Source organism: Cetorhinus maximus, chromosome 5 (assembly GCF_964194155.1).
Source record: "Cetorhinus maximus chromosome 5, sCetMax3.hap1.1, whole genome shotgun sequence".
In the NCBI taxonomy this organism is placed as follows: domain Eukaryota; kingdom Metazoa; phylum Chordata; class Chondrichthyes; order Lamniformes; family Cetorhinidae; genus Cetorhinus; species Cetorhinus maximus.
The window spans coordinates 82,040,413-82,055,710 of NC_135883.1; the positions used below are offsets into that span (position 1 = coordinate 82,040,413).

Sequence of the window (15,298 nt, forward strand, 5' to 3'; positions counted from 1 at the left end):
TTTAATGAAAGTACTGTCCAACTTATTCACTGATATTTCTTGGATTCTTGCAAGGTGTCAGGAGGTTGCGCACTTGAAAATTAACCCTTAAGGATTCTGAACTTGAATTAATTTTGAAAATATTAACTTAATCCTAAGCCAAAATTTACCAAAATATTTGAACAAATCTATCTGGAAGGAAAAGTTACTCAAAGCAGCCAACCATGTGCCCAAAGCACTCCAGAGCACACCTAATAGTTAATAGATCAGCCAGTGAAACTTATTTGTAACAATCTGAAACAATAGGTAGATTGTTGTCTTTTTCAGACACTTCCAGTAGGCATTCACCTAACAGTTGCTAAACACAAATCTATTTATCATCTAAAACACAAAAGCCCTTTCTGACTCAATTGAGATCGAAGTAAGCAGATAATTAAACAACTGGATTACAAATAAAAATTTGTCTCACTGTGATATTCTGTGTTAGGTCTACAACACCTTCAAGACGAAACGTGGATTACCTCTCAATTCCAGATTGTGTGTGTGTGTGTGCTTTTTTAAAAAACAGAACCTATTTTACCCTTTGTTTCCTGAAGAAAAATTCTGAAGTTTTATTTTTAATTAAATGCAGGCCCCTTACAAAGGGAGCCAAGGGGCACAATTTTCTATTCTGTTGGGGGCGGAGGATTGTGGCAGGGGGCAGTGGTGGTGGCAGAAGTGGGGTGCATTGAGCGCCTACTGGACTGAGCACAGTGTACAGATTTTGTCATTTCCAGGGACAGGTAGACAGGGACCCAAAATGTGCAGGTGGCATATTGAGGCTCCCAACAGATGGATCCCAGAACGTATTGCAAGAAGTGCATAAAAGTGCAAATTTTCAGTCCTTGCATCTTAATTTGAATAAACTGATAATTCATTTATAGCACTGAATTCCTATTTTTCTTGATTACTTATGTATTCTAATTCAAATTACTGGATAATTCAATTTTCTCATGGAAAAGCAACTCACTGTTCAGTTATTTGCATAGGCTTAACAGATAATAGATTACAAGGTGACTTGCATCTGAATCTACATACATCTCCCAGAAGTTTTTTTTGATTGACAGCAAACTGGCTATTCACAAAGCATACGAACATTAGAAAATGACGAGCAGGAAAAGACCATCTGGTCTGTCAAGCCATGCCTGAATTTCCTCCAGGTAAATTCTGCTATCTATCCTCCTGTTCAGTAATGGAGCAGAACTGGCAGCACAAAGGCAAGAATTCATTATTGGGGTTTTGAAAGCAGGCTAAAAATGTGTTTATTTTTGGATTAAAAACATCAGACAACTTAAAGGGTGTGATGTGGTAGCCATTACAATGGTCTCAGTGTGACTGGGAATAAAGTATTCCATGTTATAGGATCTTTAAGTTTTTGTTGGCTAAGGGTATCAAGGGAAACAAAGCAATGGTAGGTAAATGATTTGGAGGTATAGATCAGCCATGATCTAATTCAATGGTGGAACAGGTTCTAAGGGTTGAATGGCTTACTCCTGTTTCATTGTTCCTTTTTACTATTCCAGAGGTAGGCTCCTCCACAATCTTAATCATTCACCTTCCTACAGGAATACTACTTAGATTTTTCACACAGGCTCAGGCTTAAATGTCTGGGGGTCCTGTTTGTTTCCTTGTAACAGTATAATTTGCAACTCATCATGAGCCACACAATGGCAGATGTGCTTAGACGTATATTAAAAATCTTGCCTCCAGCAATGTCAAAGTGTCACATATATCACACTTGAAAGTGTCACATATGCAAACAATATGTCACACTTGCACCTAATTGGTAGAAATGAGTCACTCCTGAACAGGTAGGTAATTTGCCATGAAGGGGTAAGCTACGGTAGACAGAGAGAAAATGTATCCACTTTGGAGGAGTCCAAAAAGGTAACAGAAATATAAGACAGTCACAGATAAATGCATAATAAAGGGGTGATGTGTGGGAAGAGGGCAGCACGGTGGCGCAGTGGTTAGAGCTGCTGCCTCACAGCTCCAAGGACTCGGGTTCGATCCTGATGTTGGGTGTCTGTCTGAGTGGAGTTTGCACATTTTCCCCATGTCTGCTCGGGTTTCCTTTGTGTTCTCTGGTTTCCTCCCACTGTCCAAAGACATGCTGATCAGGATTGGCTACAGTAAATTGTCCCTGTGTGTGTGAGTGTGTGCTCTGTGATGGACTGGCATCCTGTCCTGTGTGTACTCTGCCTAGCCTCCAATGCCTGTCAGGATAGGTTCTGACTTCCCATGACCCTGAATTGGATGAAGAAGTTTCTGGGGAAGCGAGTGAGGCTGTTGGGGTCATGAAGGAATGCATCACGATGTGACAGCGGAAACAGTCTTCCAGAAAGGGGAGGGGTAGATGGCAGCAATGAAACTGGACCCATTGAATGTGGAAATGGTTGGGCTGGAAGGTGAGCACAAGGAGAACCTTATTGTAATCCCGGCTGGGAGGGGAAGGGGTGAGACCAGAAGTAGAGGAAATTAAATGGTGAGACCAGAAGTAAAGGAAATTAAATGGGCTCTGTCAACCGAGGTGAAAGGGAATCCTCGGCTGAGGAGAAAGGAAGACATTGTGAAATCTCTGGTATGCAAAGGGGCAATGTCAGAACAAATATGATGGAGGAACTTGGGGCAGAATTCTTCACTTGTTGGTCGGGTGCCCGACCCAAATGAGCGTAAAATGATGCGCAATGACATCACGCGATATTTTAGTTGGCGGGCGCAAGCAGGAATTGGAGCTGTGCCTGCCATTAATTAAGGGACCAGTTAAGGCACTTGACAACCCAACTGATGGCGATTTAACTTTGCATGTGCAATTTTTCGCTCATCGCATGGGCAAAACGGGCAGGCGGGCAGCCCACAATTTGCAGAACCTCATCCACGGGCAGGATAAAAAGGGTCAGCAGCATTGTATTGACTTTCCTTCATTTCCGTATGGACGAGGCCAGCCAGGCTGAATGAGCCAGAGGCTTTGCAGCAATTTCTGGGTTCCCCCATGCCCAAGGTGCCATCAGCTGCATACATGTGGCCATCAAGGCACCAGCAAGTTAGCCGGGTGCCTTCGTCAACAGGAAGGGATTCCACTCCATGAACGTGCAGATAGTTTGTGACCACAAGAAGTCTGTGCAAGGTACCCTGGCAGCCTCCATGATGCGTATATCCTGAGATACTTCCAGGTGCTGAGGCTCTTCAGTGCTCCAGCCCGACTGGATGGATGGCTGCTGGGTAACAAGGGCTATCCCTTGATAAGGTGGCTCATGACACCTCTCCGCCGCCCAAGAACAGAGGCGGAGCAATGGTACAACAGGAGCCATGGCTCCACAAGGGCGGTGGTAGAGGGAGCCGTAGCTCTTCTCAAGATGCGCTTCTGATGTCTGGGCCATTCAGTGGGCATACTGCAATACCGCCCAGAACGGGTGTCACTAGTAGTGGTTGCATGCTGCGCTCTCCACAATCTGGCACTGGCAAGAGTGGACCCACCGGAGGAAGAGGATGCTGATCCAGCTACAAAGGCCACACAGTCCAGCAGTGAGTCTGAAGATGAACAAGGTGAGGAGAACGCTGAGGGCATGGAGCCAGACCTTGGTAACCTCCAAGGAGGCAGGGACACCAGGGGCGCCTTTATCCAACGCTCCTTCAGCTAGGCTGCCGAATAAAAGCTACCGTCTCATGCCAGGGCTGCTGCCTCCATCCTGGATCACAGAAATGACCCTTTCATTGGCCCCCAAGAGTCACCCATGTCCAGCATTACATAACGGCCTACCCGGCACCTACAAAACAAATGAAGCGCACTCAGGCCAATATCACAAAAGCAAATGTAATTTAATGTTGGAACTCACATATTACTGAGCAGAACAATATCCGATGTTGGTGGTCACACCATTGAAAAAAAAAATGGGGGAACAAATGATCACCCATGACCAGACCCTCTTGTGCTTAAGGCTTTAAACTTACATTTACGGATGCTACATCTAGGTGCTCCCCCGTCACTGGCACTGGCATTGGAGACAACCTGCTGACTCTGCTGTCCTGTTGGCCTTGATGACCTTGGCAGGCGTCCTCTAGACAGTTAAGCCTGTGCTGGCCCCACCTGGGAGGGAGCAGCCAGTGACATGGTTTACATCTCCCTAGTCACTGCAGCCTTATCAGATGCAACAGTCACTGGCAGAGGGGCGGAGGAGCTGCTGCTGTCATCCAGAGCGCCCTGAGAGGAGTGCGTAGAGATGACAAGCAACTCTCTGCTCATCACTGTTGGTTGGGCACCTAGGTGAGATATTGGGTGCCCCACCCATCTCACACACGGACACTGACCAGCTGAGGTCAGGTGAGGGCCTGCAGGTCTGAATGCAATCCCAGGACCCCCTGATTCTGTCCCTGGAGCAGCCTCTCCTTGAGAGTCGCTACTCTATCCATGGAGGAGGCATTGCGCTCAGCCATGAGGGCCAAGGCAGTGCTCACACCCCACAGGGGCTCCTCCACAATGGAGACCATGGCACACATACTCTCTTGGATCTCCGCCAGATCCTCCCACACATCCAGCATGTGCTGCCTATTGGAGGCTCCAGAGGCCCATCATCAGCATTCAGCTGAGTATTGTCCTGGTCTCCAGCAGTCCTCCAACTGCTGGTGCCCTGGGCACTCTATGCCTCCGCCTGCACCTCAAGTGAGTGTGAAGTGCCCTCACCAATATGCACCGAGATACTAGTCGCCGAACTAATGGCCACCGAGGTGCTGGTATCTGCGCTGGTGCCTGGTTCAGAGAGTGGGTGTGATGCAGATGTTTGGGGAGCATGGTGGTCCTCCGGGGTCAGGGGTAGCTCTTGGAGTTTGTGCGCTTTGCTGCTTGGTGGCAGATCTAAGGGAGAAGAAGGACATGTCATTAGTTTAAGTCATGACACTGTCACTGTGCATGCCAGGCACCCTGGTGAGAGAATGGAGATCTGCATCATGGCGCCATCATCTTTTAATGATGAGTGAGGAATCCAGTCTGGAGGCTCCCATCAATGATGAGGCTGCACAAGATTGGCTGCAGCATCCTAAACTCTCACCCCTCAGTGCTCTGCACTCTGGGTCTGACGCCCCAGCCTCAACGTGGCCAGTTGATTGAGGTGCGTGATGCCTCTTGAGCTCCAAGGCCCCCTCCTCATATCAGGAGAGGATGAGGACATGTGGGGGTCCTCCACCAGTCCGTGACCTCTCAATAGTGTTATGGGATGTCTTCTCATGAAAGGACAGAGGAGCATGGATTAGTCCACTCTCTACCTGCAGTGCCACTGCAGACTGGCCAACCCCAGCTGAGGAGCACCTTGCACAGGAGATCCGAGTCGTGGCCCTCAAGGCACAAGGCACTCAGTCCAAGCAACCAGGGCTGACCCCCTTGGCCAGCTCTGGTGTGATTGACAGTTGGCACTCAGACTCTAACACCCCTGAGCTCCACGGTGGGTGGCCAGCCCAAAACAATTGAACACACTGACCCATGTCAACACGGTACTCACCCTTCCTGAGCGCAGCAGGTCATTGATGTGTTTCCAGCACTGCACCCAGGTGCGCCGGACCACGTCATGGCTGCTCAACCAGGCTGCCACCTCCTCCCATGACCTCTTTGTGAGGTACGGTAGCCTCCTCCTCCTATCTCTGGGGATAAGGGTGACCCTTCTGCAGCCACCTCCTCCAGGAGGGTGGCGAGGCACTCAGCAGGAGAACGGGGCGCCAAGTGCACACCCGACCTCACCCCCTGCCTGGTCCCTGCATCTTCATTTGCAGCCATGTCACTGCCGCAACTCTGATGCAGGCAGCCTGCTTGGGGCTGCCTGCATTGTTTTTGAACTGGCGGTCCAATGGCGACCCGGCGGATAACAGGCCCCCGACCCGCCCTCTCCTTCTCGGATGTCTGACAGCTGGCATTCACACTGGGCAGGCCTTAATTGGCCCGCCAGCGTGAAATCACGGTCAGGCCCTGATTGCAGGCGGCAGTCGGCTTCCTGACTGCTCCTGCTCGCCCCCACCGAGCCCGCCTGACGAGGGCAAAATTCTGCCCTTAGAGAATGGAATAGAGTCCTTACAAGAAGCAGGGTGGGAGGAAGTGTATGCAAGTGGGCCTATAGTGAATATTGGTCAATATCACAGACAGAAAAGATGAGGAAGGGAAGGGTCAAAGATGGAATACGTGAAAGTGAGGAAAGGGCAGACGTTGATAGTGATCGGCTTTCTTCTCTAATCGACCTAGACTTAGTGGGCACAGAGAAGTCGGTCAGATTAAGCACAGATCCACCTTGTTAGAAAAGTGTTGGCATTAAGGCAGTCCCTTTATGCCTATTAGGAAAAGGATAGAAAGGCATAAATACTCCTCTAATTAATATATACTAATAGAATGTGATTGACATGCTCTTGATTTTGTACCTTCTGACTTATAATGAGCAATGGCACAACAAATTTATTAATAATAAAAAAAAAATCAATGTGAATGCATGACTGAAGTGAGAGTAAATTCACTGCTGTATATATCCTTAATGTTCCCTTTTAAAGTTTACATATTTTTCCTTTACACCAAAAAGAATGATGTTGAAACTATGCATTAATGAAGCTTAACAACAATAAATCAAAATGTCATGTTTCAAATCAAATCTACATGACTGTATTGTTATTCTCATCACGTTGGCATTATTTTTGGCTGATTTCCAAAACCTTTGTTTTCAGCATTATTATGGAGGGATCTTTGTGAGCACTGCTCACTTTATCTAGTTCACTGTGCACCTCTATTCATATTAACAGTATTTCTTTCTGTTGCAATGATACAATAATGAAAATCTGTACTATTTCAATATGAGATAAGGGTATATATTTTGTTCCAGCATAATGTATGTCTAATGATGTTTTGCTTTGATTTGAGTAAAATGAATATTATTTTGGCACTTTATGCTGCAAGTTACCATGGCCCTACAACATAAATTGGTAAGATTTGGGACACTTGGGTCCATAATTGCACCAAGATTGAAATTATATTTGAAAATTTGATAATGTCGGCAGAATCCAGTGTTACAAATGCCTTTTCTCAAAAAATGCTGGTTCCGTTAAATAAATCTAGAATTCTGTTTATTCCTGCTATGGTACATATTAAATTAACAAATAAAAATATTCTGGAGATTCTAGGTTACAATTTTAACACTGGCTTGGACAACAGGAATGGGGTGTGCAGGAAGCTGAAATAATAGTTGAGTGCTTACTGCTGAATTTTCAAAGTAATTCTACTCACTGTCATTTTCACTACACAATTTCGGAGGCAGCTGAGGGCCCCACTACAGTCCAGTCGTGGCGTCATACAGGCATTCCAATGTATTTCACCAAATTTGACATGTGTGTCTCAGTTGGAACAGAGGCCGCCCCAGACCTGCTGCCCCAGCCCCTTAAAAAATAATCTAACTTATCTCTGCACGATGAACTGTTAGGAAAGTGCATGATCTGTCCAATTTTTTCTCCTTAAAATGGCAATGGAGGTGCTATTTACTGCATAGGGCCATGTCTGTTCCTATTATAAGAAGCCTCCCACCTGAAACAGGCAAGTTAAAATCAACTGCAAATTTTTTTGGAAAAAAAAGAAAACAATTGGCTGAATTTTGAAACCGACTAATTATCTCAGCTGTGTTTTGTTTAACTCTTTCAAGTTATCAGCAGTCACAGATTGTAACTCTTTTGAGTACATTCACAGTTTTTGGTTTTTCCGGGAGTGGGACATGAACCCACAACCTTCTGACTCAAAGGCGAGGGTGCTATGAACTGAGCCACCTGGTTGCACCTGTGTAATATCAACTGCAGTCACGAATAGCCATCAAAAAGAAAGAAAAGGAGAGCCAGGTAGAAGGTCTTTCCTTATTCTACATTGATTTTTTTAAATAATGTATTTGAATGAAAACAAAACAAAACCCCTTTAAGGGTAACATGTTGGAGGAGAAGGTATGGGGGGAAGTGAAAGAGGTTGAAAGGATCTCTGGCCTCTCTCCATTGGCCTTTGGTGGAGTTGAGTTGGGTGGAGAATTCATGGAGGGTTAAGGTTAAAAGTGACAACAGAGCAAGAGGAGGGTATGAGGTTGAATGGGTAGTTCAAAGAGGATGTAGAATTTTTAAACATTCTTTCTTGGGATGTGAGCATCACTGGCAAGGCCACCATTTGTTGTCCATCCCTAACTGCCCTTGAACATGTAGCTTCTTGAAACATTGCTGTCCATCTGGTTTTTTTTTAACTTTTCAGTAGAGGTTCCATAATACTGAATGGCTTGCTAGGCTATTTCAAAATGCAGTTAAAAGTCAGCCACATTACTGGGAGTCTGGACTCATATATAGGCCAGCAGATTTCCTTCCATAAACTAGGTGGGTTTTTTAAACAATTCAATAGTTTCATAGTCACCATTACTGAATCTAGCAACAGATTTATGAATTAATTGAATATAAATTCCAACAGCTGCTATGGTGGCATGTGAACTCATGCCCCAATAGCATTATTCAGGGCTTCTGGGTTACTAGCCAAGTGATGTTACCAATACTTCACTGTGCCTTATTAGCCATAAGCTTTAGAATTCCCTCCCTAAACCTCACAGCCTCTCTACCGCTCTCTCTGTCTTAAGGCTCTCCTCAAGACCTACCTCTTCAAACAAACTTTTGCTTACCTTTCTAATATTTTCATATGTGACCATATGTCAAATTTTGCCTGACAATGCTGCTATGAAGCACCTTACAATGTTTCATGACATTAAAGATTCTATATAAATCCAAGATGATGTTGTGGTGGGAGGGAAGGGTGTACGAAGGATAAGTAAAAAGGAATTGGTCAGGGACATAATGGGGTGAGGGCATGCACAGTTGGAGAAGGAAATGGAAAGGTAAATGCTGAGGGCCACGCTTTCCCTGCAACCTCATCACAAATGAGGCCTGCAGCAATTCATACTAATTTTCCCCACTCGAGAGAGGGGGTGCAGAATCAGGCAGTTGGCAGGAAAATACATAGAGGAGAAGCAGAGACCGGGTACAGCAGAACAATATAAAACCTGCTACAGATTCGAGGGGCAATAAGAGCACTGGAGAAAGCATAAAACCTGGATAAGAAGGCTGGCAGCCAGAATGACCAACAAATTCCTGGTAAAGAAAATGAAAGACTTTCACAACCTCAGGACACCTCAGGGTGCTTCCCTGCCAACTAACTAAGCTTGAAGTGTAGCCACTGATGTAATGTATGAAATGTGACAGACAATTTGCACACAGCAAGATCCCACAAACAACAATGCAATAATGACCAGATAAACTGATGTGATTGAGGGATAAATATTGACCAGGACACTGGTTCTGGTCAACTTCCCTGCTCTTCTTCAAAATAGTGCCATGAGACCTTATAAGTCTACCTGAGAGAGCAGTTGGGGCCTTGGTTTAACATCTTGTCCAAAAGACAACACCTCTGACAAGAGAAAAACACCTTGAGTACTGCAACTGAGTGCCAGCCTAGATTTTTGTTCTGAAGTCTCTAGAGTGGGACCTGAATCCTACAATCTTCTGACTGAAAGACAGAAAAGCTATCTACTGAGCCATGGCTGATAGAAAGTCTTACATGTCCTCCGAATGAAATCATGGAGCAGAAATAAAGGGCTGTTTGCGATTAGCAAATAGAGACTTGCAAAAAATGTAATCTACACTTTGTGGAGGGAGCAAGCTGTGATAGTGAGTACCACTTCCTTAAATACCAAGACTTTTTTGCAAAGTAGAAAGAGATTTAGCAGCCTCATCAGAGCAGCCAAAATAAGCTATGTACTTCTACCAATCCTTTCTTTCTACTCTTTATATATGTGTCATTCCTTCATTCATTATCCTCATAGTGTCAAAGGATTCAGAGATGAAAAGGAAATGCTGCAGTGTAGAGTTAAGAGACAGCAAATGCCAACCTTTGGCTGCTAAACCTGTCGACTCAGATCTCTGGGCTGTAAACATGGTAAAAAGAAGGACACATCATACTCATATGGAGACACAAAGGGCCATTTCGGAAAACTTGAGAAGATGGCAAAGGTCAAAGAGGAATCTGATGATATCTTCAACGTTCAAGGTTGATTTGATGCAATATAGCACTATCTGGAATGAAAGGTGCACTCATTGCCCCCAACAGAAAGGACCCCAGACAAGTTGGTATATCCAAAGTGGATGCTTTGACCAGTGGCCTTTGGGCCCTGGGTACCTTTTGAAGAGAAAGATGGAAAGCAGCTTTTGAATGCTTTAGGCCATCACCTCACAGAGCCTACAACGCCTAACTGATATCATTAACTCTCCTCTCCCACTGATCAATGAGCACTAAGATTCAAGATGTGGTGTAAGTGTCATAGCTAGGATCTGCTTTTATGACACTGCTCTTTCTCTGAAAGACAGCTTATGTGGTTTCCCAGCCTGCTCAGGTAGGTGTCAGGCACAGGAGCAGATTCTTAATGTTGAGGCGGGGGGGGGGTGCTTAGAGAGGGGGGAGGTTGTGGGGGGAGGTTGGGCTTGGAGCGGGGGGGAGGTTGGGGGGGGGGATTTGGGTGGGGGGGGTTGGGGGGGAGGGGGGGAGATTGGGGAGGGGTGGGTGGGGGGGTGGGGGTGGGGTGGTGGTGGGGTGGTGGGTGGGGAGGTGGGGGTGGTGGGGGATGGGGGGGTCAGGGTGGTGGGGGATGGGTGGGGGCTGGTGGGGGATGGGTGGGAGAGTTGGGGGGTGGGGGGGATGAGTGGGGGGGTGGGGGGATGAGTAGGGTGGGTGGGTGGTGGGGTGGGGGTTGTGGGGGATGGGTGGGGTGGTGGTCCCGATCAAAGGCACTCAGTGCCCGATCGAGGGACTGGACATCAGAAAGTTGGAGGGCGAGGGCTGGTGAGAGCCACCCCCTGCCCTTGCTGCCAACCCCTTTGCATCCCTGTCCCCGCAACTGGCCTGCCTACATTACATACTTGTGACCTGTGTCCCTCCACAATCCTGGGACTCTGGGGCCTGTACTTCCTGCTCTAGCCACAGCCTCCACAGTGGTGCTGCTAAGCACAAGAGCAACCGGCCTCTGATTAGCCAGCAGCTCTCAATCGGCGACACTTCCACACGCCGGGGAAGGTTTGCCTCTGGTTTTGCCAGTGCCTGACTGGCGTGTGTTTTGACAGGCCTTCCTGAAAAGAGGCAGCATGGTTCTCTTGCCAGCTCTCCAACCACCAGGCGAGATCCCTGATGCCTCAATAAGATTCCACCCAATACTTTGAGATGAGTTTGCAATGAGTTCCTTCTCCACTTCCTTACTGAATCATTCCCTCCTTTACGCAGAGTTTTTCTGAGACACCATTGAGGGAGAAGCATGAACCGTTGACACTGGTGGAAATTTACTTACTCGATGATCTTATTTTGAATGCGTCTGTCATTTCCACTTTTTTCCTGTTGCTGTTCTAACTTCATAATAAGGATATATTCGTGAATAGGTTTAGTGAACTCCATGGTAAGGACACCGTGACAACAGGGTGAGAAACAAAAGAGTTTGTTGCCTGAAACTATTGAAAGGCCAGAATTGAAGGAATGCAGAGTTCTTGGAGGGTTGCAGGGCTGAAGGAGGTTACAAGGGATAGGGAGGGGTTAGGCCATGGAGGGATTTGAGTAGGAGGATGAGAATTTTCAGTTGGATGCATGACTGGACTGAGGACCAATGTATGTCAACCAGCACAGGAATGATTGGTGAATGAGACTTGTTGTGAGGTAGGATACAAGCAACAGAGGTTTGGATTTGCTGAAGGATAGAAGGTCAGCCTGGAGAGCATTAGAATGGTAGAGTCTGGCGGTCACTGAGGAATGGTGGGCAGAATGTCGGCAATGTTCTGTCTAACATTTGGTGAATCATTTTGAAAAATACAAACTTTCACCAGATTTCTAAGAATGTGCATTCAGCCCTAGTAATTTAACTACAACCTTAAGGTGAAGAATTTATCACAACACAAGCAGTTATAATATTGGCTCATCCCTGGAACATTGATTAGTAGTAGAATGGCCTAAAAATCAAGCAACTAGGAAGGAGACATCAGGAAGCTGGTATGATCACAGAATCATTACACAAATCAAATAGGAGAAGGAACAATGTAATTAAAGAGTTACTGTCACATTTAAAACGAAAACAACACTGTTGTATGGCCACAATAATATGGAAGGAAGGTTTGGCTTCAACACCACCTCACTTGGTTTGACACAGATGATTGATGTAGGATGGATTCATAAATTCATATATTAGGCACGCGGTGCTCCAAAACTATTGTATGAAAATATTTTAGCCTCTGTTATGGATATACTAAAAATTATAATTTCAAATTTCTATTTGAGAGCTGTGAGCCTCACTGATTGTGTCTCATTCATAGATTCTGGAGCAGTCTGGTGGTAGAGATTGTTTAGTTTCCCTTCACCTTACTTCTCTAGTTCTATTGGTAGTTCTACAAATTGAGGACTAAATTAGACAGAGTCGGTTTTATTTTACAATTTATATCAAAGGGCAAGTATCTCGCTGGGTTTTTTTTTTGTTTATTTATACTTTTTTTTGGAGGAGGCGACCTTAAACGCCTTTGAAGCTTCTTCTCCTCAGATAGAGCTAATATTATTTCGTTACGTCTCATTTTTTAAAAAAGGACTGAATGTCTTCCACTTCCAAGATTGTGATCAATTTCCAACGCGTGATAACTCACTTGCTCAAAAAGCACTCTTATAGCTTTCGAGTGGACGAAGAAAACCTAAATTTTGCACAGCTGGAGGAACTGGAAACGGATCATAGCGAAATCTTTCAAGGGAGAGTGCTAGAACGGGGACCCCCGAGTGAAGCTGACAATCGGGTGCAGCGCCTGGAAACTGACCAACCAGATGCTGGACCCCGCCACACTCCTCACATCACCACATGGGAAGCCGGCTGGAACGTTACCAACGCCATCCAGGCAAGTTATCCAAACTCCACTCTATTAATGTATTAACCATGAGTGCACCACCACGTTTTTCAACAACCGCACCATGAAAATACTGGTCAATATAATTTAAAATTCATAGGTCAAATAACCTACTACATAAAATGTTCGAAAAGATAACCAAAAGCGAGAATTATCAAACCTATCATAAAGATTTGTCTCCAGTGTTGGAGGTCGATGGACCTTTCAAAAATCGTCCTTAAAGTAATTGATAAATTGATAAATCGCAATATTTGAGACTGAGAGGGAGCTGGCCCGCATCATCTGCAGGCGAAATAGTATGCCTCACATTGGGTCAATTTTGTATTTTACATTTTTGGGGGTGTAATTAAACCTGTAAATTCAACAATTCTGTAGTCAGCAAATAAAGATAAGCGGAATTAAGAAAAACAAAAACTACAGAAAAGTTGTTATAAAAGAAGAGAATGGCGGATGAAGTTTGGATGGCACCAGGCTTCACATCCTCTGCTCAACCAAAATCTCGAGGACATTCTTCATATTCTTCAGTTCTATCTCGGACCCACCTGCTATGCTTTTACAGATTCCGTTTTTATTTCAAAATATCTAAATATTTTGGTCAGTATTTCTTTAACAGGTACCGTAGCTGGACAGTTTCAAATGCCGTTACCAACAAACTTGTTGGACGGCAAACTGTGAGTTGCTAAAAGTTTCGGGGAGAATGTGGTCCTGCAGGGTTTTATTTATCACGGCCGCTTTCAGTCTTTGGTGCACAAAACCGAGGAGATTCTAACGCGATACAAGTGAGTAAGTTGATAGCAAAGTAAAGCATAGATTCAGCAGAATGATACCAGAGCTTAAAAGGTTAAATTATGAGGGAAAATTGCAATAATGTTGCTTGCATTTCCGTGTGCATAGAAAGACGATGGATGTTCTAATTGAGACGTGTAATTTGATACAGGGGTTCAATCGGATAGATAGATAAAAACTATTTCCTCTGATGGGGAATCCCAAATAAGAGGGTGTGATTTAAAACGTATAGCTAAGGCTACTTAGGAATGAAATCAAGAAGCACTTCCTTCAAAATAATATGGAAATTTAGATCTTACTCCCCAGTAGGCTGTGGATACTGGGCAATTTAATTGAAATTTTCAAGACTGAGATGGATTGATTTTTGTTAGCTAATGGTATCAAGGGATCTGGAACAAAGGTGGATTCGTGAAACTGAGGTGTACATCAGTCATTTAATCTAACTGAATGGTGGAATAGACATGAGAGTATGAATAGCCGATTGCCGTCCCTATAAAAAGTGAGCAGCTTAACCAGTATCACAAAAACAGATTATCCGGTCATTTATCTCATTTCTATTGTGGGATCCTGCTGTGTGTAAATTAACTGCCATGTTTACAACACAGTTACACCCCAAGATGAAATTCATTGGCTGTGAAGTGTTTGGGACCACATGAGGTAGATTAAATGCTTCATAAGCTTGTGACTTTGAAAAGTCATCTTCATTGATAAGGAACTACAACCCCTTCTAGAAGAAGAAGAAGAATGGCAGGCACATGCGTGGTCCCCTTACCCAAAAGATGCCTGATGTACCAGCTATAGGAGCAGGTAGCCAACACCAATCAACCATTACAGTCTCAGATATGGTTGACTCATGTGCACTGTCCTGGCAGTGCATACGTCTAAATTCCCATGATATAGATCTCCTGGGCATTTCTATGAACTATCAGGGAGAAAATGTAAGTTGCCTGGTGGCTGCCACTGCTATATAGGGAACAACACAATTTGTCCTTTTCAGGCCCCATACCAATTTCCACTGTATTGCATAGCATACATTTTGTTTATTTTGATGTTTATATTTACTAGGAATATGTCGTTTCCAGGTGTACTTTCCTTTGATTAGGTGGTACTGCCAAGTATTCAGCCGAGGTCCTGGGATCTCTTGTAGTGGGATTTGAACCCACAACCTTCTGACTCGGAGGACACAGATAAAGAACATAGCTTTATGCATGGGGATTTAACTAGCAATATGAGTATAGTTCCTGACTCTTTAAAATCTGGAAAAAACAACAGTTCTGCAGAATTCCATTGCTCTCTCATTGTTATCATCGATCAGTGGCAAAAGTGATGAAGTCACTGGTCCTGCTGAATTTGTGATCTCCACAAGAACAACAATTGCATTTATACAGCATTTTTAACATAGTAGAATGTCTCAAGGCACATCACAGCAGAATTGACAAAAATATTGACACCATGCCACGTAAGGGGATATTAGGACTGGTGACCAAAAGCTTGGCCAAAGAGATAGATTTTAAGTGGTATTTTAAAGGAGGATAGAAAGAGATAA

At 44.8% G+C, this 15,298-nt stretch overlaps 1 protein-coding gene across 1 annotated transcript in view; it reads left to right on the forward strand.

The window, feature by feature from the left end:
* The first annotated feature begins 12,663 nt into the window (after positions 1–12,663).
* The window catches only part of LOC144681117 (vesicular inhibitory amino acid transporter), a 48,867-nt gene continuing 46,232 nt past the window's right edge, over positions 12,664–15,298 (forward strand). Inside the window, exon 1 of the mRNA XM_078542847.1 lies at positions 12,664–12,957. Coding sequence (XP_078398973.1) covers positions 12,664–12,957 — 294 coding nt within the window. The remainder of the gene's footprint in view (positions 12,958–15,298) is intronic.